This window comes from Hemicordylus capensis, chromosome 8 (assembly GCF_027244095.1).
Source record: "Hemicordylus capensis ecotype Gifberg chromosome 8, rHemCap1.1.pri, whole genome shotgun sequence".
Lineage (NCBI taxonomy): Eukaryota > Metazoa > Chordata > Lepidosauria > Squamata > Cordylidae > Hemicordylus > Hemicordylus capensis.
In genome coordinates, this window is record NC_069664.1 from 7,444,314 (window position 1) to 7,469,417 (window position 25,104).

Sequence of the window (25,104 nt, forward strand, 5' to 3'; positions counted from 1 at the left end):
CTTGCGAGGCGCTCGGAGCAGCCGAGGGCGGGCAGGACCCAGCAGCAGGGTCCTAGAGGCCTCCGTCCTCCGGGGCAGAAGAAAGCGGCGTCCTCTTCCGAGGGGGAGCCCGCAAATCCGAAGCGTGCGGATTGCGGACGTTCACCCGCGCGGGGAAACATCACCACGCCGCCAGATGGGGCTGCTGCTCAGCTTCCTTCCCGCAGCGCCAGCGAAGGCAGCGGGTGGGCAAACTGGGTCTTCCCTCCAGCTGGTGTTGGAACTACAACCCCCATCTCCGAGTGGGGGGAGGAGGAGGAGGAGGAGGAGAGCAGGTCTGGTGGGAGCCAGCAGGACTTGTCTGTCCCCTTTGCTAAGCAGGGGCCGCCCTGCCGGTTGCTTTTGGACGGGAGACGACTTGTGTGTGAGCACTGTAAGGTCTCCCCCTGCGGGGATGGGGCCGGGCCAGAGCTCAGTGAAGAGCCCTTGCATGTTTTCATGCAGAAGGTTCCACGTTCCCTCCATGGCGGCATCTCCACGACAGGGCTGAGAGAGAACCTTGCAGAAGCCGCTGCTGCCAGTCTGTGAAGACAAAACTGACCTAGATGGACCAAGGGTCTGACTCAGTACATGGCAGCTGCCTATATGTTCCTGTCACCCCCAGCCACAATAAATTTGGATGGGAGTTGTAGTTCAGCAACAGCTAGAGAGCCAAGTTTGCCCCCCTCCCCGCAAGGCAACCAGTGCAGAACCCGTCCTAATTTTCAGTGTGTTAAGGCTGCAGTTCTGTGCTCACCTCCCTGGGAATAAGCCCCACTGGACTCAGTGGGGCAGGCTTACTGGCCAGCCAGCCTGCACAGGGATTGGGTCCTTAAGATGGAAATGTCAGGCACTTCTGACATTTAGCAATAAATGCCTAGCTAAGTTCCTTCAGCAAATGGCATCTTTATTTCCGTTGTTTACTAGTTAAGAATATTCCCTGTGCTGTGAGTGAGAGTGTCAAAAACAAGCCCTGTGATACAAATATTTATGGTATTCCTTGCTCCATCCTGCAAAAATGTTACAAATTACAAGTAAATGTCAACACTCAGTGATTCACCCAGTTTCTGATGTTTACCATAACACAGAGATGCAGCTGGGGGAGTCATAACCACAGAATGATTTACACTGCTAAGGTGGTCAATGTTTTCATTTATCCTGCCCTTTTTAACAGCAGAAATTAAGCAAGTGAAACTTTTCCTAATGCTTTACCTTCACACTATATATTTTTAAAAATCTGTTTACCACCTGACTCTATGCAGAATTAGGGATGTCTAAGCCTGTTCATGCCTAATTCTTCCTAGGATCAAGGTTTTAATTTCTGTGTGCCAAGCTGTGGTTACAAAGCACAAGAGAAATTAGCAACTCCAGCTGAAAATGAGGTTTGTTGTCCTCTAAATTTGGACAGGGGAGTGATCAGGCTGGTTCTCAATACAGTGTAAGGCCAGGAAAGGGAAGGAGGTTGGGAGACAGACAATTGTACAGAAATGGCATCAAGACAATCATGCACGTAGCAGTAGATAGTGGGCACAGAAAGGGCAGCGAGATGAGATTTACCTTGAGGGCAAGCTGGCGTGTCTCAATGGCTTTAATGTCCTTGTCCAGCTGTTCACTGAGTTGCTGCAGCTCCTTCTCCAGCAATTCCTGATATAGGGTGGAAATATGCAGCTCAGTGGCTGAGCATAGACACACTAAGTCACATTTGTCTTAGCAGGAAGGAGAAGCATGAGGAGGCAAGGGTGTCCTCACTGCACAGACATGTCAGGGGCCAAAACCACTGTATGTATGACTGCATCGTAATGTCCCCAGATACAGTCAGTGCCATATTAAGTGGTGAGAGGAGAGCTGGTCTTTTGGTAGCAAGCATGATTTGTCCCCTTAGCTAAGCAGGGTCTGCCCAGGTTGCATATGAATGAGAGACTAGAAGTGTGAGCACTGGAAGATCTTCCCCTCAGGGGACGGAGCCGCTCTGGGAAGAGCAGAAGGTTCCAAGTTCCCTCCCTGGCGGCATCTCCAAGATAGGGCTGAGAGAGATTCCTGCCTGCAACCCTGGAGAAGCCGCTGCCCGTTTGTGAAGATAATACTGAGCTAGATAGACCAATGGTCTGACTCAGTATATGGCAGCTTCCTATGTTCCTAAGTAGCATCTTACAGCTAAGCTGTGCTGTGTAGCCACCCAGTTCACTCAGCCAAGCTACACATGACGATACACACACAATCAGAAATCAGAGAGTTGGGAGAGGTCTTGGAGATCTTCTATAGTTCTATTCCACCCCCTGCTCAGTGCAGGAAGCTCTTACAGCATCCCTGACAGATGGCTATCTGCTTGAAAACCTCTAGAAAACAAGTCCCACCTCTGCAGAAGACAGACAGCCCCCCCCCTGTGAAACAGCTCTCACAGTTAAGAATTTCCTCCTACTATCTAACCTAAATTTGCTTCCTTGCAATTGCTCCTTCTTCCTTCTAACGTTTGTTTTCAGTCCTCTTACCATCTGTGTTGCCCACCTTGGAATCTGCTCTAATCTATCAATGTCCTCCTTAGAATGTGGTGTCCAGAACTGGGCATGGTATTCCAACTGAGGTCTGATCAGCACAGAATAGAGTGCAACTATTACATCTCAACACTATGCCTGTACTAATGCAGTCCAACATTACATTTCCTGCATCACACAGCCGGCTCATGTTCAACTTGTGGTCTACTAACACATCTAGATCCTTTTCATACATGCTGCTGCAAAGACAGGTCTCATCCCTGTACTCATGCATTCGATTTTTCTTAGCCAAATACTGGAAAGTTTACATTTGTTTCTGTTGGACTACTTCTTGTGGGTTTTGCCTAGAGCATGTCCATATCTGCAACAGAAGTGTAATTTTCCCACCGCTGCCAACAGATCATAGTTAAATGGGGGAGACTACATTTCCCAGTGCTCCTAGGCCCTGGCTCATAGCCATAGTAACATACCAGAAGCGGGAGGGGAGGGAGAACTCCCTTCTTCCTCCCACTGCTGCTGCCACTAGAGCAGCAAGGAAGATAAGGGGATGAGTGGAAGAAGATGTAGGAGTGGTTGAGAGAGAGGGACTTCTCTGGGTCAGATTAAAATCTGAGCTGGAAAATAACTTTTGGACCTCATAGCTGAGATGAGCATCGAGCCACTGAGATCTGTACTTCCAAGCCAATAAATATAAGATCTCCCAACGTGACTAAATGATGCCCTCGACAGGGTAAGAAATCTTAAGCATACCCTCCAGCCATTCAGACAGCATTAGGAACACTCGTGTGTACTTCTATAGTACCTACATTCTCACACCTAGGATCAGTGCCTGACCTTTACCCCTGTGCTTTGTCGTATGTTAAAAGGACCATAACATAAAAAATAAAGGATATTTAATCTAAAGTTCAGTTTCACTGATTTTGCTTCATACAGAATAGCTGCTACATGAAGTTATCCAGTATCATTTGAAAGCAGGCCCCTGGCATTCTTGATCTATACATGTGCATTCACTTGCAGGCACACTAGAGTCATAAGAACATCAGAACAGCCCTGCTGGATCAGGCCCAAGAAGGCCCATCTAGTCCAGCATCCTGTTTCGCACAGTGGCCCACCAGATACCACTGGAAGCCACAGACAGGAGTTGAGGGTGTGCCCTCTCTCCTGCCATTACTCCCCTGCAACTGGTACTCAGAGGCACCCTGCCCTTGAGGCTGGAGGTGGCCCACAGCCCTCCGACTAGTAGCCATTGATAGACCTCTCCTCCATGAAGTCATCCAAACCCCACTTAAAGCCATCCAGGTTGTTGGCTGTCACCACATCCTGTGGCAGAGAGTTCCACAAGTGGATCACGCGTTGTGTGAAAAAGTACTTCCGTTTGTTGGTCCTAGACCTCCTGGCAATCAATTTCATGGAGTGACCCCTGGTTCTAGTGTTGTGTGAGAGGGAAAAGAATCTTTCTCTCCACTTTCTCCACACCATGCATGACCTTATAGACCTCTATCATGTCTCCCCGCAGTCGTCTTTTTTCTAAACTAAAAAGCCCCAGGTGTTGTAGTCTTGCCTCATAAGAAAGGTGCTCTAGGCTCCTGATCATCTTGGTTGCCCTCTTCTGTACCTTCTCCAAGATGTATCCAACCATATTCAAGGATTAGCTGGATACCTGGGAGAAGATGGCTCATGTATCCACACTCAACATATTTTTAAAAGGCATTCCTTAAAACAGCAAAGATTAGGAACAAAAAAGAGACATTATTTTACCGGTGATGGTGGCCAGAAAATAGGGACGGTCCCCGTTAAAAAGAGACACTTGGAATAGCTGCTTAGCTAGTTCTACAACAACAAAAGGAAGGATGTACTATAACTAGAGCTGTGTGTTTGCCAGGATTCTGTAGGAGTGCAAAAAAGCGCAACATGTGATACTGGGCACAGGATTCAGCTTCCTGAGAATCTCAGCTTTCCTTTTCAAAAAGCAAAACAAATAAAAACACTTCCTTGCCCTTTTCTATGAGTGGCAAAACCAGGAAAAAATAATGCAAAAAAGTTAATATTTCTTTATTATCTGCAATAAAATTATTATTGCAGAATAAATTAGCAAAAAAAAAGGAGAAATCTGATCACATAAGCCAGCTTTTCTTGGTGAAGAACTTGAATGGCTTGGATATTTTGATAAATTTATCTGGGAGTACACTTGGCCCTAACTATTGCACACAGAAGGTGCAGCTGGCACTGCAGGAATAGTTTTGGGACCAGGGAACTGCTCTTGTCCTGCATCCTAAAGCGCTTTGCCTTATTCACAGCTTGCAGATCTTGACAACATATCTGCAGAGGGAAGACGATCTTCAAGGCAGAGGAAATAACAAAGAATCCTACTCCATGGAAGCCAGTAAACACAGCTGCACTGCAGCCGTCTTGGGAGAACCCTGCAGGGAGGATTCCAAGTGGAGTGCTGCTATCCCGTCCTGCTTGCTATAGTAATCTCCAAGCTGGATTTTTCTTTTGCTTTAGGGAAGTTTCTAACATAAGGTGGGCTGAGCCCCAGGCCTGGCTTTGTGACTTCCGTTTGAGTGCATGCTTCCCTGGCACTGCAGACCACTCACCTCAATCAGAGGGGATGGCGTGTGGCGTTTTGATGATGGGGATGCTGTAGGGGGCTTCTTCAGCTGCAAACGATAACAGAGGGCGAATTAAAAACACCAGCAAAGAGGCTGCTGAATGAGAGTTCACTGGCAAATCTGACTCTACATATCCCTTGTTCTGATTTAGGGTGTGTGTGTGTGTGTGTGTCTCTCGGGGGTGGGGGGTGCCTTTCCTACTACAAAACGGAATTCTCCGTATGGTGATGCAACTATTGTTCAATATCTGTGCTTTCCTATATTCAGTTTGAGCATAATATGCTGTGTGGGATAATTTTGCTATGCATTATTACTTGGAAGTAAGTCGCACCAAGTTCAATGGGCTTACTTGCTAGAAAGTGTATATAGGATTACAACGCTGGCACTCTGCTATATTTCAGTTGTCGGACAATACGTGATCCAATCCAGACACAGTCTGGACCTATTACTAGTTGAATCAATGAACATTACACAGTCTGAGCTGAGGACGACGACTGCATACCGAGTCAGAGTGATCAAGGATGGACGACTTCCCAGGTTCATAGTCAAAAATGCTCTTGGGCTCCTTGGCTGCAGTATCAGCGACTTCCCAACTTCTCCTGAAAGGGAAAGAAAAGAGAATCTCAAGGTGGGGTGGGCAGGCATGAGCTCTGCTCTTTTTGTCCTGCTAACTACCTCTTTTGAGTTTGCAAAAACTAGCAAGACAGACTACTTAAGTAGGGATTGCTTCCAGAAGAAAATGCAAAACCTTAAGTGGATTCAGTAATATCACAATATTTATTTATCTATCATATTTCTGTCCCGCCTGATATAGACATCTCTAGGTGGTGTACAAAGTTAAACACACAGTGAATGTAGAACAATATAAAAACAGTTAAAATTAACAAAACAAGTAAAAAAACCCTCAAGATAAAAACGTATTAAGAATTTCAGTTAAAAGCCTGGGAGAACAAGTATGTCTTGAGGGTCTTCCTAAAAGCAAACAGAGAAGGAGATGCTCTTATTTCAACAGGGAATCCTGGAGCAGCCACAGAGAAGGCCTGGTCCCAGGTCGCCACCAAACGAGCCAGCAGAAACCTCTCCAAATGATCTTAATAGGCAGCAGGGTTCGTGACAACGAAGGCACTCGCTTAAGCATCCTGGACCCAAGTTGTTGAGGCCTTTATAGGTAATAACCAGCACTTTGTATTTGGTTCAGAAACATATCAGCAGCCATCTGATATGACAACAAAGAATCCCAATACTATATGTTAATGTTTTAATATGATACTAATCATAAAACTATATAGTTGGAAACTATACGATTGCAGAGTCGCATTTTAATTGAAGAATGGGATATCCATCTTGTCTGTCTTGTAGTTATGCCAAACACGTTTTGAGTGAAATCAATCTTCTTCAGTGGCAGTTAACAGGAAATTTCTCACTTCCACTTGTAGTCTCCAGTACTCTCATAGAGTACATGGAGTATTGGAAGCTACTACTGGAAGTGAAAATTTTTCTATTAATTGCCCCTGAAGAAGTGGCAATTAACTTTTATGAGACCTCATTGATGATTCTTTATGATTCTTATTCTGATGCATGGACATATATTTATTAATTTTGACCAATTATACCTTATGTAGTCAAGATAGTTTTTGACTATAACGTTTTATTAGTAGTATCATATTAAAACATAAACATGTAGTATTTGGATTCTTTGTTGATATTGGGATTACTTCCAGAATAGGAAACCTGGCTGCAGTGGAAAGCCATCTTGTGCCTCTGAATCGAGCCCATGCATTTCCCACAGGGTGCGCGATTCACATACTCATATTCCTTGGCTAAATGATTGCAAGAGCACACACGTGAAACAGCCACCACAACTCAGAACACCAGACAGAGCTTTCAGATCATCTAACATAACTTCAAAGACCATATTTCCAACAACGTTTTCAACAAAGGCAGTTAACACATTAAGCCGAGAGTGATCCTTCACCAAATAATATGTATAAAGGACAGCTCTGCACTGCATTCCCTCCCTCCAGATTACTGAAAAGTTGTTCTTTTGTTTGGGGATGGGTAGGGTCTCTTACAGCATTCTCAGCACCCACACCAAACCACAGTTCTGTGAAGGAAGTCATGGCATTCAAACCAGTACAAAGCCGGTATAAGCCTTTGCATGCACAAAATAATGTGCATGCATGTGTGACTCATCCCTAAGACGTCTTGGTCACCTGTGCATCTTTAAACCATAACTGCACAATGCATGAAAAAAGAAATCTGATGAGCCAGGACAAAGAGGGTCGAGCAAGAAACTGTTACAAAATAAAGACAAGGAAGCTGAAAATGGTAAGTAAGAACCTGGCTGAAATCAGAAAGCAGTTCAATTAGCTTTAGCTGAATGCATTTATCTCTTGTTATTTTGATATCCTCACTGTTCTTGTGGTTTTGTTTTGTTTTGTTGCAGTTTATCCTATTATACAAATCTGGTTATTGCTATTTTATTTAGCAAAACATTAACTTTAGTAAACATTTAGTAAAGAATTAACTTCATTATTAATTCACGTGGTCTCTGAACTTTGTTCGCCAACCCGTGTCTAATCACCATCCCACATTAGTCAAGAAAGCTGCCTGGGTTTTTATCATTTTTAGAGGTTAAAGCAAGAGAGGTGGGGGCAGTCAAGAAAAAAAAAAAGAAGACTTCCACTTGGTGGCAGTGGTGAAGGCCAGGCCGGGGTGGGGGCAGGGGGGCATAGCTATAACTGAACAAGGAATGGGGGGCAAATCTCCCTGGGGGCCCATGAAGGCAGGCCCTTCTCACTGGCTAGGAAATCGCCTTGCTCTCCCCTCCTGCTTCCCCGACAAGCTGCTGGCTCCTGATCAGAGAGAGTGTGGGGGATGCAGGATTATTTGCATAGGACTGAAAGAAAAGGCATGCTGAGAATGTTTAGTTTTCCACCATGGGTCCATACAGTTATTCTGTAGCAAAGACAAGGGGGTGGGGGTGGAGAAGGTGGCAGCACGAGGGGGCCCATCTTCACTCCTTGTCCGAGGGCCCACTTCAACCTTGCTACGCCCCCACCCCTTGAAGACCGTAAGAAGGGAGAAGCAAAAAGGAGGCTATTGTAGAAGGCTTTTTTTTAAACTGAAAAAGAAGGAGATTGTAGAACTTGAAAAGGTGCAGAAGAGGGCAACCCAAATGACCAGGGGCCTGGAGCACCTTCCTTATGAGGCTAGGCTACAGCATCTGGGACTCTTTACTTTGGAAAAGAAGCGAATAAAGGGAGACATGACCGAGGTGTATAAAATCATGTATGGAGTGGAGTGGGTGGACAGAGAGAAATTTTTTATCCCTCTCTCACAACACTAAAACTAGGAGTCACCCCATGAAACTGAAGGTCGGGAAATTTAGAACCAACAAGAGGAAGTACTTTTTCACACACTGCATAATTAATCTATTGAATTCTCTGCCACAGGATGCGGTGATGGCCACAAGCTTGGATAGCTTTAAAAGGGGCTTAGACAGATTAATGGAGGGCAGGTCTATCAATGGCTACTAGTCTGGTGGCTATAGGCCACCTCCAGCCTCAGAGGCAAGATGCTTTTAAATACCAGTTGCAAGGGAGCAAGAGCAGAAGAGAGGGCGTGCACATACCTCTTGCTGTGGGCTCCCCAGAGGCATCTGGTGGGCCACTGTGTGAAACAGGATGCTGGACTAGATGGGCTTCTATGGGCCTGATCCAAGCAGGGGTGTTCTTATATTCTTAAAGCTGAGTGAGTTGTTCTGCTCCCCACCATGCATGGTGCAGGCTATGTAGGGTTGTAACTCCCCAGGACTGGCCTGGAGTCTTGAGGAATCAGCATCAGTCTCAGGTGACTACTGAAAGCAATCCTGGGGGTTTTAATGGCTTGATATTTTGAAAAATATTGGGAAATTCAAATAGTATTTCCGGGAATGGCTTCAGGCAAAGCCGGCAACCCTAAGGCCATCTCCTGGATTGTAACACGCACATTGCATGGCTTGATTAAACACTGATGCCCTCCTAACTAATTGCACAGGTTGGATACATATCCGTAGGCATAGAAGTTTGGTGAACAGAAGAACCACTGGTCCCTCACTTTTTCCCGTGTTCTGTGATGTCCCAGACCTATGGAAAGTTAAGAATCATCCCCGGAATGAATGCCAGCAATCTGTCAATATCGTCCCACTGCTACTGTATTTGTTGGCAAGACAGAATCCAAGCAGGTACCAACCTCACTCTGCCAACGGAACAGCCTTTTGTTTTAACCATCTGTGGCCTATACAGAGTATGGTGCAGACCAAGGTATAGATAGATAGAAATCTTTATTTCGATCACTGACCAGCAATAATAAATAGACAACAACTGCAAACAATAATCAAGTGGTGAGTTCTTGCCAATTTTACAAACTACGTACTGTATTAGTAATTTGATCAGTTTGTGACTTTGTAAACTTTGAAATTTCTTGAACTTTCTTATTAATCCTATTAATTGTTATTGTTTGTTCATCTGGTCTGCGACCGCAATAAACTTACTTACTACAAACTATGTAACAGAACTTGGCCACATTCCAAGAAACTGAGTCTTTAGGTGTAGCTTTGCAAACTGAGGGTCTGGCAAATGTGGCCAGAGCAGACAGAGGTTCACCTAGGTAATTTCGGAGCCCGGACCTAACATCATTTTCGGGGAGCACTCCCGCCCCACACCTCCACCAGAGAAGCAGCAATGCACTTAAAAACAACAACACCACCACCAGAACATGCTCAGAGAAAGCTGGAAACTCTCTCTTTTTTGTATTTTTAAGAAGAGATTCTGAATAAGATACTTCCCACTGATTTGCAGAGATACCACATTTTGCATAGACAGTCCTGCCACTTAAATTAGCAGGCCACTCAGCATTTGGAGGCCCACAGACCTGCTGGGGACTGGACCTCTGCCCAGAAGTCCGGTCCAAAGAGCACCACTGAGAGCAGCCCCTAGTGACAGCCTGGGGCAGTGGTCTTTGGCTGGTGTGCCCAAATATTCCCTGAACAGAAGACTGGTAATAATAAGGAACAGACTGCTTGGAAAGAACACAAAAGCAAAAACAGCTTTGCCTATCATTACCAATCTTCCGGGCAATGTAAAGTACCAGCGAACATTCAGGGTATTTTAGGCAGGGGCATAGCCGTAACTGAACAAGGAGAGACCAATGTCCCTGGGCCCCTGAGCAAGGGGGGGCCCACCAGTGACAGCTTGCTCTTCACGGTCGATGTTCTATAAATATGTTACGTGATCTTAGTAGGTACTGTATATACATTAAACATGTTTCTGAACCAGGGAAATGTGAGCATGCAAGTGTGTGTGTGTATAAAAGTGTCTGAGTTCATAGGCAGTTCACAATATTATTTGCATAGGAGCGAGAGAAAGGGCACACTGAGAATGTTTTGGTTTTCACCACAGTTCTGCAGCAAAGACATTATTATTTAACACATTTGTATACCACCCAAAACTTATATATCTGTAGGAGGGCCTTCTCTGTGCCTGCCCCTCTTCTTTAGAACACTCTCCCCCGCCAGATTCACTCAGCCCCTTCCCTGGCTGTTTTTAAGGCCCTTCTTAAGACTCACCTGTTTCACCAGGTGTTTCCCCCTTAATAGCTATATATTTATTTCTCCTAGGCATGTCCGTCGCTAATCACATGCGTGGCAGCTCTCGTGAGAGAGCTGTGGATTAGCAACGGGGATGGGAGGAGAAGCAGGCGTGGAGGAGAAGTGGTGGCCGCCAGGCCGGCAAATGGCCGGCTGACAAGAAGCGGCAGTTGTTGTCCACTGAGGCAAAGCAGCCTGGTTGCCGAGGGAGAACGAAATGGGGCAGGGCGAAGAAATGGGGCTGGAGAGGGGGAGAAAGAAAAGGGGCTGGAGGGGGGAGACAGAATTGAAGATGGGGGAGGAGAGACAGGGAGAACTAGGGGCTCAGATGTTCTGCGCCAGATCAGCTAGTTTCTTTTAAAATTGATTGTTGTTGGTATTTCTGTTGTCCGCCACCTAGAGTCTTTGGAGGAAGCGGTATATAAGAAGTTCCAATCAATCAATCAATGTCTGGGCGGTTCACAACAAAACAAGACAAATTGAAACAATTTAAAATGCTAAAAAGTGAAAATAACAGTTTTTAGCATTGTGTTAAATTTAAAATTAACTCTAATTAAAAGCTTGGGTGGGCAAATGTGCCTTAAGAACTGTTTTAAAAGATGAGGAGGCTCTTATTTCAGCAGGGAGTACATTCCAGTGCCTCGGGGCAGCAAGAGAGAAGGCCAACCAGATGAGCCAGTGGCAACTTCAGACAAACCTCTCCGGATGATCTCAAAGATACGGCGGGGGGGGAAGGAGAAGAGAGCGGGAGGCTCTGGGTGCCCTCTTCACTTCTTGTCCCATGGCCCACTCTAGCCTTGCTGTACTTCTGATTTTAGGTCAATGTGTGCAGTCAAGCCACCTAATGGTGCGGCAGATAAATGACTTGCCTAGTGAGCAAGAGGTTGCCAGTTCGAATCCCCGCTGGTATGTTTCCTAGACTATGGGAAACACCTATATTGGGCAGCAGCAATATAGGAAGATGCTGAAAGGTATCATCTCATACTGAGCGGGAGGTGGCAATGGGAAACCCCTCCTGTATTCTACCAAAGACAACCACAGGGCGCTGCGGTCACCAGGACAGCTACTTGGCGGCACACGTTACCTTGCAGAGTGACAACCAGGTCCAACAAGCCTAGCCAAAATTCACGAAGCTGCTTCAGAATGCATCTCAGAATCTTTTGCAATGCCCAGGGATTACGTGGCAGGTTTACAGGGGTTCCTCCTCAGCAGATACAGTCATACGAAAAGCATTCCGTAAGAGCATAGAAAGTTTGAAATCCATTGACTTCCGTTGGTGTGTCCCACACCACCCCCTAGCGTCACACTTGAGCACTGAAATTGGCCTGGATTCAAATGGGTGAGTCATCTAACATATGGAACCTTTCTCTTAGGTCATAATGAGAAAAGCATCCCCCACTGCAGATATATGCAGCATCAGGAGGTTATTCACACTTGGCTTCCGGCTTCCGGGTAAATGTTGAGCGAAGCACACACTCTCTCCCAAAGGAGATACGGGGCAGAAGCCCCGTGTGTAAAGCCTCCAGAATACCAGACCTTGGATTCTCTCTAGATTGCTCTGCAGATGCTCTCCTCTACAGGAAAGACACGTTTCCCCACAACCATGCATGCACTCACCAGTCCAAGCCATTCTGTCGGCAAGAGGGACTGTTTGACACTAGAGCTGGTGGTCGGCTTTTCAGCACACGTCCTGGAGGTCTGGGATCTGGAAGAGACAACTTTATCAAGCTGGAACACATGCAAGTTCCCTTCAGCCACTTTCCGAGCTGTGTGGGAGCCACTCAACTGCGGGCAGCTCCGGCATCGCGAAAAGAAAATTTGAAATGTGACCCAACTACGCAGTCTCAACCATGCAGCAGTGCAGGCTTTTAAACATTTTCCCTGCCACGTAGCAGCTCCTTATTCAGAACAGCAGTGTTAGTATCACCTGCTCGCCAGGCATGGGTTTTGAATCCGAGGCTAAGGTTCCTATGGAACTGCCCAGCATTTAAGGGAGGCATAGATCTCTTTATTTAGCGGGGGGGGGGGGAGTAACTGGCCCTCTCCACCCCCAGCACAGTACCTCCAATGACTGTTGCTGGTGTCTATCTTGTGTTTCCTTTTAGATTGTGAGCCCTTTGGGGACAGGCATCCATCTTATTTATGTATTATTTCTCTGTGTAAACTGCCCTGAGCAATTTTTGGAAGGGTGGTATAATAATAATTCTGAGAAGCGTAGCCCCAATCAATGTAAGGAAGAGATATGGTCTTGTGGTAGCAAGTATGACTTGTCCCCTTTGCTAAGCAGGGTCTGCCTAGGTTGCATATGAATGGGAAACTAGAAGTGTGAGCACTGGAAGATATTCCCCTCATGGGATGGAGCCGCTCTGGGAAGAGCAGAAGGTTTCAAGTTCCCTCCCTGGCAGCTTCTCCATCCAAGACAGTGCTGAGAGAGATTCCTGCCTGCAACCTCGGAGCAGCCGCTGCCAGTCTGTGTAGACAATACTGAGCTAGATAGTCCAATGGTCTGACTCAGTATATGGCAGCTTCCTATGTTCCTATGTTTTCTGTGGGAGGAATTCCCAGCTGCACCTCCAGATTTCTGTTTTCACTTAGTTATTACCAACCAATTAATTCCAACTCCTGATTCATAAATGATACATCCTTAGCCCCTTGCATTGTGTTTTTCTCAATGCACACTCACAAGACCCACCAAACACTGGTTTTCCTGATATAGGGACTACTTGTTCTACAAAAACCACAACCTTTCCACAACTGGCACCCAGACTGTGCATTCATGAGTGCTAATTCTTACCTCTGGAGTTGTGGAAGTCCCAGTTCAGGTCTGGTTCTGAAAGAGAAAGGATACATAGACAAGGTCTCTGCTCAGAATGCAGATGTTAGCAATAGGAAGTGAAGGAAGGGACAGCCGGCCAATGACACGTGGCACAGGAATATATAGATACCAGGAGCCATGTTATATACTAGGGTCTGCTGAAGGATTTGAAAGGAAATGTGGGTAGGTGACGTTGTTTTCCAACCTATCACATTGGCAAAGAGAGCTAGTGTAGTGTAGTGCCTAGAGTGTTGGACTGGGACTGGGGAGACCCAAGTTCAAACCCCCATTCAGTCATGAAACCCACTGGGTGACTCTGAGCCAGGCACTTATGTCTCAGTCTAACCTTCCTCACAGGGTTGTTGTGAGGAACATAAAATCATGTACTAGGCTCCTCTGAGGAAGAGCAGGGTATAAATGTAAATACATACATACATGCATGCCATTGATGTTTTGGATGAAGAAACATACAAAGTCATGGTTACAACCCAGACATGGAATTGTTTTAATACATCTGGGATGGTAAGACACATGTAAACTGGGATGGAATCCTTGTGATGAGTATATTGTCCAGTCTGGCTCTCAGTAGAACTGGTCTGTAGGGTGGGCCAATAATACTCTCATTCCCATATTGCAATTTGGGGGCTGAGGCTGAGAAACAGCAGCTTTGCTAAGGTCACCAGCAAGCTTTTCGCACAGGGCTTTTAAAGCCCTTTAACTCGCATCTCCTCCAGAATGGAGGGGGTGCATTCACATATTAACCAGATTTACCCTGAAGCTCCTGCGAGTTATCGGGGAGCAGTTCACACACAATTCGGGTTTTTCACAGCACGTTAGCATGTAGCCCGATTTATATCCGAGGTTAAAAAAAATCCACTATTTGTGTCAGTTTTTTGGGGACAACTTCAAATTCGCAGTAAAGCCTCCCCTAAAACCTGCTGTGCGTAAAAGCCCCAGGTGTGTTCATGGCTGAGCCTCATGTTTGTCAACATTCAAGAATAGGCTGGAGCCCAGAAATAATTCAACAAAACTTTAACCACTAGGGGTTGCTCAATAACTGCAAGGAGTTTTGTCTTAATGAGAGTGTTTTTCATTGGGGCCAATGTGGCGACAGTTTCAATTATTCTTGTTCCAGTTTTCTGGGACGAGTTTATTGCAGTGCTCCGACAGGGTCCATACCAGGAAGTTTGCTGTGAATCTGCTGGAACATGCTGCGGTACCAGTCCCGAGGGCTGTCCACACTCTGCAAGAGAAACCAGCCGCGCCAGGACATTAGCAGGGAAAGAAGGAACTGTAAGGGCAATGTCAGAATGAGACTGATGGGCAGGAAAGCAGATCACATTTGCAATCTTGGACTGATGTTTTAATATTAGTACAAAGCACAATTACTAGTGCAAGAAGACTGTGCATCATAGGAACACAGGAAGCTGCCTTCTACCGAGTCAGACCATTGGTCCATCTAGCTCAGTATTGTCGACACAGACTGGCAGCGGCTTCTCCAAGGTTACAGTCAGGAGCCATATCTTGGAGATGCCAGGGAGGGAACTTGGAGCCTTGTGCATGCAAGCAGGCAGGTGCTCTTCCCAGAGCAGCCCCATCCCCTAAGGGGAATATCTTACAGTGCTCACACATGCAGTCTCCCATTCAAATGCAAACCAGGGCAGACCCTGCTTAGCAAAAGGGATGATTCATGCTTGCTACCACAAGACCAGCTCTCCTCCCTATCCAGGCTTACACCCTGCATGGCTGGTAGTGGTACTGCTTTTTGCCACGATGTGCAGAACAGAAAGACGGATGATGGCATCTGAGACCCTGGCAGAGACTAGACTGCATTTGACTCCATAAGAACTGCCCATACGGCTGCACTCAGAGTGCCTTTGAAGTGAATTTCAGAGCATCTCCTGCCCACATAAGGCTGGCTCCCGGCAAACCAAATTCCCTCCCACATCCTCCTCCTCCTCCTCCTCCCCTCCCTGGCCCAAATCCCCCTGCTTTCCCTTGTGGGGCTTGAACCACAGTTTAATGCCACACAAGCCTGGTGTGTCAGCATGTCACTTCCTCAGGCAGTTGCCAGGGCCCACTGCTAACACCTGACTGACTTAGCCCCCACCCGCCAGCCAGCTGTTTTTGAACTACAACTCCCATAATCCCCAACCAAAGCGGCCAATAGCCAGGAATTATGGGAGTTGTAGGCCAACATCTGCAGCAGGACCGAAGTTGAGCAGCCCTGCTTTAGCAGAACTGGGGAGATGTATGGGTGTTCTTGTTGGTTTATATTTGTATTTGATTGCATTTTTTGCCTGCTTTGGACCATAACAAACAGTGATTGGATAACAACTGCACTTGCCACCTCACCCTCAGCAACTGCCATTTCCCTCCTCCCATAATGCCCCCTATCTAGCATCATTTCAAGGCACCCTGAGGGGAAAATGGCAGCCGTCTTTTTTAGTTGCCCCTAGGATGCTTATATTGGGAGACCTGTGGAGAAGTGTGTGTGTGTGTGTGTGTGTGTGTGTGTGTGTGTGGCAGGGGGAGAGACACCTGGCAGCTGCCAGTCTGTGGCAGTGTTTCCAGTAAGTAACAGGGAGCCCCAGATGTTGTTGAGTACAACTCCCATCATCCCCAGCCAAAGGCCATTGCAGCTGGGGATGATGGGAGTTGTAGTCAACATCTGGAAATCCCTGTTACAGGAAACACTGATCTGAGGAGGAGTGGGGGGTGGGAGAAACCAACCCCCACTGCTGCCACCCAAAGGCCCCTCGAACCTGCAGCTGGCCCTGATAAATTTGCAACGATGCTCATACCCTGATTAAGATGGAATTCCTGGTTAGTATCTGGGCAGATATAATGTCCATATCCATGGTTAAGGCTAACAAGGAAAGGGAGGGTGGATCCAGGCTGGAGAGAGAAGGAGGGAGGGAAAGGGAGTGTGCTTTCCTGAGACTGGCTCCGAATCGGCCAGCCAAGAATTGCCGTGAGTCAGTATTGCCGCTGCAGCGGGCCAGTATCCTTTTCTTTTTTGTGGGACTACTTTCATTCTTTGGCACAGAAGTGCCAAGCCAGATGTGGAAGATTTTATTATTATTATTATTATTATTATTATTATTATTATTATTATTATTATTATTATTTGCAGACATACTCACAGAGGCCACTGGGGGCCTTCTTAATGAGGCCCATCAGGAGCACTCTCAACTTCAGGTCGCCCACCCACAACATTTCCTTCAATAAAGCCCTTGGATAACTTTTAAGAAGTTACTGTCCAACTGCAGACCCAGCCCAGCTCTGAGCGGCTTGAGAGAAGACCCAGGAGATTCCCAGCCCAAGTCAGCTTGGCTGCAGAAGACACTCTGTGCAAGGTAGACAGAAAAGAAGAGGGGAGGGGATCGGGGAGGGGGTGCCATTTACATGTTCCACTTCATGCAGTGACTCACCGATCGAGAGGCAATGGGCATCCCAGACTCATCCACTGGCCCAATGCCACCGTACTTCACCCAGCGCTTTTCCTTTCTCTTTCCATCTTTTGTCCAGGTCGCAGACCAGCCAGGTTGAGCTATACCATTGACAGCTTCATTTGTGGCTGAACCAGCTGGGCAGAGAGCAGGGGGTGCTCGAGATTTCAGTGGTTTAATGTCTTTAGCAGGCCAGGTTGGATACCAATTGGTTGCTACAAAGAGACACAGGCAGTTTACAGGGAGGACTAAGCAAACTCTCTAGGGAGCTGGCAATGGGAGAGGTCAAGTGAGCCAAATGAAACAGAAGGAAGTTCTATCGTTTATTGAGCCTGTATTATATTAGCCATGATAGGTAACTGGAACCTCCATGTTCTAAGGCAGTATACCCCTGAAAAGCGAATGCTGGGGGTAAGCAACAAAGGAGGTCATCACCGTCACGCCCTGCTTATGAGTCTCCTAGAGACGTCAAACTGGCCACAGTTGGAAAGACTGTTATGATGAATAGACGCCCACGCAGAGGGATGTCGTTCAGGGGCACAGCATCTGTTCTGCATGCAGAAAGCCCCTGATTCAAGCCCTGGCATTCCTACACAGGGCTGGGAAAGAGCTCCTCCTCAAACCCTGGAGAGCCAACTGGCAGTAGGTGTAGACAATACTGCGCTCGATGGAACAATGGTCTGACTCAATATAAGGCACCTTCGTAGGTTCATATGCCTGATCCAACAAAGCCATTTTTGTGTGCCACTGGGGCAGAGTATTCTGCTCTATCAGTCACAGCAGTACAGAACTCAAAAAAGAATGGATCGTGATCAAGAGTCATAGACAGCTCCCGTGAGTTCTTCTGGACATACTCCATGTGATGTTCTATCCACTCAATGTGAAGCCAACCATCCACTCCAGTTCTGTTTCCATGCTCACCAGAGCTGTGCTGGACAAAAGCAAAGTTGTCCTCGCTAACTGCTCTACAAAGGAGAGTAGCAAGGGCAGGGGTGGGCAGGGACATTTTAGGGATAACTCAAGTAGGGTGTGAGGCTTGTGCTTTCTGTTGTATATATGCACAGGCCCTTCCTTCTCGAAGAACAAATGCTACAAAGAAGACCTTGCCCAAGCCACAAAAAGATGTCAACTTCTGCACCACTGGGAGGGCAGAGAAAGCTGAGCTTGGGAAATTGGAACGGGTTTCAATCAAACCCAAAGACTTGAGCAAATGGACAACAGGAAGGTAAGCAAGCCAAAGGGTACATCTAAGTCTAAGTGTGCTGTCGAGTCGGTGTCGATTCCTGGTGCCCACAGAGCCCTGTGGTTGTCTTTGGTAGAATACAGGAGAGGTTTACCATTGCCATCTCCCACACAGTATGAGATGTTGCCTTTTAGCACCTTCCTATATCGCTACTGCCCGATATAGGTGTTTCCCATAGTCTGGGAAACACATACCAGTTGGGATTCGAACCGGCAAACTTCTGCTTGTTAGTCAAGCATTTCCCTACTGCACAAATAGTTAATTCTCCTTGCAAGGATGCATTCCTGGCATCTCCTCCATACTAGGCTGGAATTACCTGAACTTCCCTGGGTTGCTTTCCATGGTGGTGATATCCCATTGCACACTGTGCGGGGAGCTGTATCATGGAACTCAAAGTTCAGGGTGTTAGAACCACAGTTACGAATCACAGGTACCTTCAAGAAAGGACAACACAATCCATTAGTATGGTTTCTCCTTTCTTTATTTATTTGCCCCTGCTAATTGGGCAGAGGCACGTTTCGAAATGGCGATTTTCTTATTTTTACTAGGGTGGGAGTAACTGTCCACCAGTATGAAAAAGGCATGCAAGCATCACCTAAAGCAGTTTCTTCAGGAGGAAGGCTTAAACAATCTGACAGGCTCTCTGATAAAGTAACTCATGAGACAGCCCAGAAGGAACTTGTGTAACCCTGGATAGAAGAGTTACTTACTAGATAAAGAAAAACCACACACCCTGGGAGATTAATTTTCCAGTTATTTCAAGTGTTTCTCCTTTCACCTTCCTTTTTAGAAGCACCTGTCTTCCTCCTTGTTAACAGGTAGCTATAGGCAAGTGTTCTATTTTGCCCCTCCTGCACAGATTGAATTATCTATCTGCCCAGTTTCCAGTGTGTTGCCCATTTTAACAGACTGCCGTCTCACTTTATTAGCTAGCCCGTGGAAAGCCAAACTGCACGCTGTAGAGAGTTTCTGTATAACTTTCCCACCAACTGTTTTAACTGATAAACAGTCTCTGCTGTTTGATCACTGATTAAATTGATAAACAGCCTCCACAAGCTGCAATCAGAAGTAGAGGAAGGTGAGGCTTAAACGTTTCCTTGCTGACTGTTTTGCCTCTCAAAATTGCTCCCCCTGTGCTGCTTTTTTCTCCTCGTAGGAAAAGATACAGAGAGCTGCAGCCCTTCCTGGGAGTGGAGGTGGATACAGATGGAGGCATTTGGGAGGAAAAGTTGCAGGCAGGGAAAGGGCCTTTTCTCCGCACCTGACTGCAGCCTCCAGTGTTATTGTGTGTTATTTTTAAACAAAGTTGGTGGGAAACACACATGGGACTTACATAACTTTGGCCCTAAGATTGTTTAAGCCTCTCCTCTAGAAAAACTAGTTCAAGTCAAGTTAGCGTGCATTTCTTTGCATACTGGTGAAGTGTTCCAATGGTACAATCGTTGCACAAGTGTTGGACGCAGCGTGTGAATGGGCCTCTACTCACCCTGCGATGTGACACACTCTGTGGAGTAGATGTGGCTCTAGGGGAAGTCGGGCCCATGCTGTTGGCGAAAGATGAGCTTTTCTGGAGGTGTGAGGGAATGAAGTCATCCAGACGGAGGCCCAGAGTTGCCTCACATCCTCCAACTCTGGACTGAGGTGGTGGAGAGGTGAGACTGGGTCTTCCTGCTGGGGAAGGAGGGAGACGTTTCCCATGGACATGTGGTCGCCATTCTGCACTGGACGCACCCTGCATGGGATGTGGAAAAGATAAGATTCTCCAGGCACATTGTTCTGGGCCTGGTCTGCATAATCTCAGCGACACTCTCCTTAGTGCAGTCCAGTTGTAAGTTAAACACTTTCACAAAAGGTTGACAGATTTATTCTATAAGTGTCCATGTCAACTGTTTGCCAGTAGTTGTTTTTGGAAGTATTGATAGCCAGCATGCAGTAGTATATAGTATCTATATTTCACAGAGTACATGCCATGGCATTTAGTATTTGGCAGTTAAATACTTGGAACATTTCATGTTTTTTTATGCCTGCCAAAACCCAGAGCAACCTAATTTTGTCTATAAATATCACTCACATGTTGAGGTAAATTTAACATGTTCACACTCAAAATTTACACAGCGAAACTAGAAACGGTGCCAAATGTCAAATATTCATAAATATTTGTTTTATCTCTAGTTTATCTCTAGAGAAAATTCTTGCCTTAATTTCAACAAGTCCTTTCACTACTTGGTCCTAAGAGGAAGAACAAAGAGCCAGAGAGAGATCAGACCATTGTCAGCAGTGTTACCTCTCCTACTTTCAGCAGGATTTATGTGCCTTTAACAGCTGCAGAAAAACCACCTAATGGCACAGCGGGGAAATGAGCAAGAGGTTGCTGGTTCAAATCCCCACTGGTATGTTTCCCAAAATATGGGAAACACCTATATTCCTATATTGGACAGCAGCTATATAGGAAAGATGCTGAAAGGCATCATCCCATATTGTGTGTGAGGAGGCAATGGTAAATCCCTCCTGTATTCTACCAAGAACACCACATGGCTCTGTGGTCGCCAGGAGTTGAGACCGACTCGATGGCACAACTTAACCTAACCTAAGCTGGCGATGGTTTGGGAAGAGTCCTGCAGAAAGGCACTGGTTCAGTAGAAATAAAAAACCCAGCTTCAGAGAGATCAAAGCTTCATTCCAAACCAATCTTAGCCCGCGATTGACACACTGGAATATGTCACACATGGTCAAAGAGATGTACAGAACTTTCCTCATTATTATGTCATTAGGCTCGTTCACACAACCACCTGCCTGGGTAGGATGAAGCAGGGGCGGAGAGACCGGGTCTTGCGGTAGTGAGCATGAATTGTCCCCAGGGTCACCCTGGTTTGCATTTGGATGTGTGACGGGTGAATACATGTGAGCACTGTCTGATGTAAGATGTTCCCTTCGTGAATGGGGCCATAGCTCAGTGGTATTGCATTTACTTGCATGCAGAAGGCCTCAGCTTTACTCCCTGGCAGCATCTCTAAGTAGGACTGGTAGAGACTCCAGCCTGAAACCTTGGAGAAGCCGCTGCCGGTCAGTGTAGACCAGGCCTGCTCAACTTAGGCCCCCCAGCTGTTTTTGGACTACAACTCCCATAATTCTCAGCCACAGCAGCCAATAGCCAGGGATGATGGGAATTGTAGGCCAACATCTGCAGGAGGGCCGAAATTGAGCAGGCCTGGTGTAGACAATACGGAGCTAGATGGACCAATGGTCTGACTCAGCATAAGGCAGCTTCCTATGTTCCTATCTGCTACTATATTTCTGCCTTTCAGGGTACAGGAACCAGGACAGAAAAATAGTGGCAACCCCAGGGAAGAGGAGGAGCTGCATCAAAACAATAGCATTACTAGAGAGTCCTCAAGACTGAAACAGCCATCTGGAGGCTCTAGCCGAGAGACTCCGTTTCATAATTGCCACATGCGCGCTGTATCGCCCTGGGTAACACACCTCGGACTCTTGTGCCCAATTTCAGTGTTCGTTAATTAGTAATCATGTCACGACTGTAATAGTGCACATGTAATAATGTCACCACAGCAATAGCGTGCATTTGCAAAATGCTCCTGGCATACTATGGAACTTTGTTCTTTCTGAATTACTCCAGAGACTGGTTTATGACATTATGGTGCAGAAGGCAGCATATAAACATAATAAAATACTGGAATTATTCAAAAATGAGGGCACATTGTCTTAACAATCTACCTATCAGAAATAAGGAGAGCATAGTGCGTGATCTACCTACCAATCCACAGAACGTATTTGCATCTCATCCATTCTCCACTGAGCTCAAGATGGTGCACATAAGGCTTTTCTCAACCAATTTTATCCTCATCACAGCTCTGTTAGTCTGATAGGCAGGAATTTGCCAGTGGCGGAGAGGGGATTTGAATAGGGCCGGCCCTAGGATTTTTGGCAACTTAGACAAAGTTTGAGTTTGATGCCCACCCCCCATCCGAGAAATGTGGAGCTGGTCTTCTGGTAGCAAGCATGACTGGTCCCCTTAGCTAAGCAGGGCCCACCTGGGTTGCATATGAAAGGGAGACTACATATGAGCACTGGAAGATATTCCCCTCAGGGGATGGAGCCGCTCTGGGAAGAGCATCTAGGTTCCAAGTTCCCTCCCTGGCAGCATCTCCAAGATAGGGCTGAGAGAGACTCCTGCCTGCAACCTTGGAGAAGCTGCTGCCAGTCTGGGTAGGCAATACTGAGCGAGATGGACCAAGGGTCTGACTCAGTATATGGCAGCTTCCTATACTCAGCTTTAACTTGAGCTGCACAGGCTGCTCATTCGTGAATAAGGCTGAATGACCAGCCCAAGCAAATGAGCAGCAGGCAACTAGCCTGCACTGGTTTGAGAATACAGGGGGAGAGAGTTCCCCGTGTATTAAAAGGGCAAACCTCTAACACTTCAGAGATGGAAGGTTGCTGCTGTGAATTTGGAAATCCAGTCTGAGATGCATTTCTTTTTGGAAATGAATGCTGAGGCATGGAATTCATCTTCAAGAGAGGAAGCGCAGCTTATGATACTAGATATTTATTGGAGGCTGAGGTGCAATCAGCAAAGAAGACTGTGTATTTTGGAGTGCAGAATGTGCAGACCCTTCTTTGAGCGTCTGCACAAGATGTGCTGACAGCCACCAGCCTGGGTGGCTTAAAGAAAGACTTAAATAAATTCATGGAGGACAGGTCTATCAATGACTAGTAGTCTGAGGGCTATAGGCCACCCCCAGCCTCAGAGGCAAGAAGCCTCTAAATACAGTTGCAGGGGAGAAACAGCAGGAGAGAGGGCACACCCTCAGCTCTTGCCTGTGGGCTTCCCAGAGACATCTGGTGGGCCACACTGTGTGAAATAGGTCTAGATGGGCCTTGGGCCTGATCCAGCAAGGCTGTTCTTATGTTCTAGGACCAAGTATAGTATACTGTTGTGCAGGGGTGCAACAGAAGAGGGAGAGAAAGAATAATTGGCAGTGCTATATGCTGGCACTGTTTATGCACCCTCCAAGAACTGGTGCCCTAGGTGACTGCCTAAGTCTTCCTAGTGGACAGGCTGGCCTTGAATACAGTTCCTGTCTGAGCAACCTGCAACTCTGACTGCATGCCTGAAACTGTTGATGTCTGTATAGAGTCACTCTGTTTTCGTTATGAAAGTTAGATTGCAACATGCAGATTTTAAAAATAAATTCGGAATACTTTTGCATGGACTGGGATGGTACAAATCAAAGGAAGGGGGCCACCAACAGCAGAGGGATGAGGACCAGGAGCCATGAGGAGCTGTGCAGTGCTGGAAATCTATCCCAAAGTCTCCTCCGGTTTCTAAATTGTAAGGCCTTCCAGTTTACATCTCCAACAACGAGGGGTAGAAAGCTGCTTTGAGTGTTGTAGGTGAGGCTTAGGTAGGCAGATTCAGAAATCATAAAGGGATTTAAGTGGATACAAGGAATACACCGAGACCTGCACAGGCACATTTTGGAGAGGTGCCTACCTGAAGCTGCCTTTGGTGATGGGGATGTTTTGGGTGTTTTTGCCGATAAATCAGAGGATGAGCAATACTTCCAGCTTAGTCACTCCACAACTCTGCCTTTGTGCACATTATCTAATCATCTCCCATGCAGAGTTCCAAAGTCACGTTATTCTGTCCATGGGAATATGAGAGGCCACAGCCTCCCTTTGGCTCCCAGACAAAGGCCTGACTGGAAACCCAGTGCCTCAGCCAGCCATGGATGATTCCCTGCCGTTATTTACAAGAGGCATCAACGGCCCCCCTGGGAGCTTCAGGCCACATCCAAGACCAATCTGTTCAGAAACATTTCCTGTTATTTAAAGACTGATGGTCAGAGATAATAATAATAATAATGATACTATGCACTAAGCAAGGCTCACATTCAGGGAGTGAAACATCCCAGATCCGGAGGTCTGAAACACCATCAATATCTCGTCACATCCAGATGTTCCAGGTGCAACGGGGAATCAGCACAGTGCTGGTAGGTCTTCTGGGCTTAGAGAGAGAGACGTAATGGTGGCGGCACGCAAGGCGACCTGAAAATGCATGGATGATAGTCATTTTTGCAGGCTGAGTGCCAAAAAAAAAAAAAAGTCAAACAAACAAACAAACAATGTTTTAACTTTTTCTGTTGTTTTGCTTTGTTGTAAATTGCCCAGAGACGTAAGATTTGGGCAGTCTATTAAAAATATATATGTTAAATAAATAAGATAAATAAAAATGTACTCCTCAGTCCAGCAAGAAACACACACACACACACACACACACACACACACACACACACACACACAGAGCATATTCCTGTATTAATCGATTCATTTAACTTCCAGTTTGTCCTTATGTATGTGAATCACAGAATGGTAAGAGCCAGAAAGGTTTTCCAGTCCTGTTCCCTGTTGAGTGCAGGAAACTGCAACAGCATCCCTGGCAGACGGCTGTCCAGCCTCTGATTGCAAATTTCTAGAGATAGAGATCCCACTCCTTCACAAAGCAGATGATGGTACCATGACCAAATAGTTCTTACAGCATCCTGTGCTTGGCTAAGCCGGGGTCTCTGTAGAGGCAGTGAGCTGGGAGACACAGAGCTTGGATAGCTCTGAAGGGAAGGGGATCAGTACCTTGGCTAACTGTGAGCAGGAATCTACAAGGCCTGGATCTAGCCACGTAGGGGGGATGTTTCTGCTGAGGTTTCTTCTTGGATCAGACTGTTGGTTTTTATTTCCCTTAGGAGATGGGGCCATAGCTCAGTGGAAGAGCATCTGCATACAGGTTCAAACCCTGGCATCTCCATGTACGGCTGAGAAGGACTCCTG

General features: G+C 46.5%; 1 protein-coding gene and 1 long non-coding RNA gene across 3 annotated transcripts in view; one reads left to right on the forward strand and one right to left on the reverse strand.

Annotated features, from left to right (window-relative positions):
• Nucleotides 1-25,104, reverse strand: part of SORBS3 (sorbin and SH3 domain containing 3) — a 76,631-nt gene that overhangs the window by 26,682 nt on the left and 24,845 nt on the right. The window contains exons 2-11 of the mRNA XM_053269751.1: nucleotides 24,172-24,327; nucleotides 19,748-19,993; nucleotides 18,578-18,695; nucleotides 17,001-17,233; nucleotides 14,746-14,809; nucleotides 13,546-13,581; nucleotides 12,369-12,456; nucleotides 5,625-5,721; nucleotides 5,108-5,170; nucleotides 1,576-1,662 (exon numbers count right to left, since the gene is read on the reverse strand). Of these exons, the coding sequence (XP_053125726.1) occupies nucleotides 1,576-1,662; nucleotides 5,108-5,170; nucleotides 5,625-5,721; nucleotides 12,369-12,456; nucleotides 13,546-13,581; nucleotides 14,746-14,809; nucleotides 17,001-17,233; nucleotides 18,578-18,695; nucleotides 19,748-19,993; nucleotides 24,172-24,216 (1,077 nt within the window). The 5' untranslated portion in view covers nucleotides 24,217-24,327. The remainder of the gene's footprint in view (nucleotides 1-1,575; nucleotides 1,663-5,107; nucleotides 5,171-5,624; nucleotides 5,722-12,368; nucleotides 12,457-13,545; nucleotides 13,582-14,745; nucleotides 14,810-17,000; nucleotides 17,234-18,577; nucleotides 18,696-19,747; nucleotides 19,994-24,171; nucleotides 24,328-25,104) is intronic.
• Nucleotides 15,758-18,236, forward strand: LOC128333778 (uncharacterized). 2 transcript variants are annotated; one of them, XR_008311069.1, is made up of 3 exons: nucleotides 15,758-15,817; nucleotides 16,703-16,925; nucleotides 18,083-18,236. It is a non-coding gene; the product is annotated as an uncharacterized LOC128333778 (long non-coding RNA). The 2 variants fall into 2 exon arrangements; XR_008311070.1 differs by lacking the exon at nucleotides 15,758-15,817 and adding an exon at nucleotides 16,275-16,392.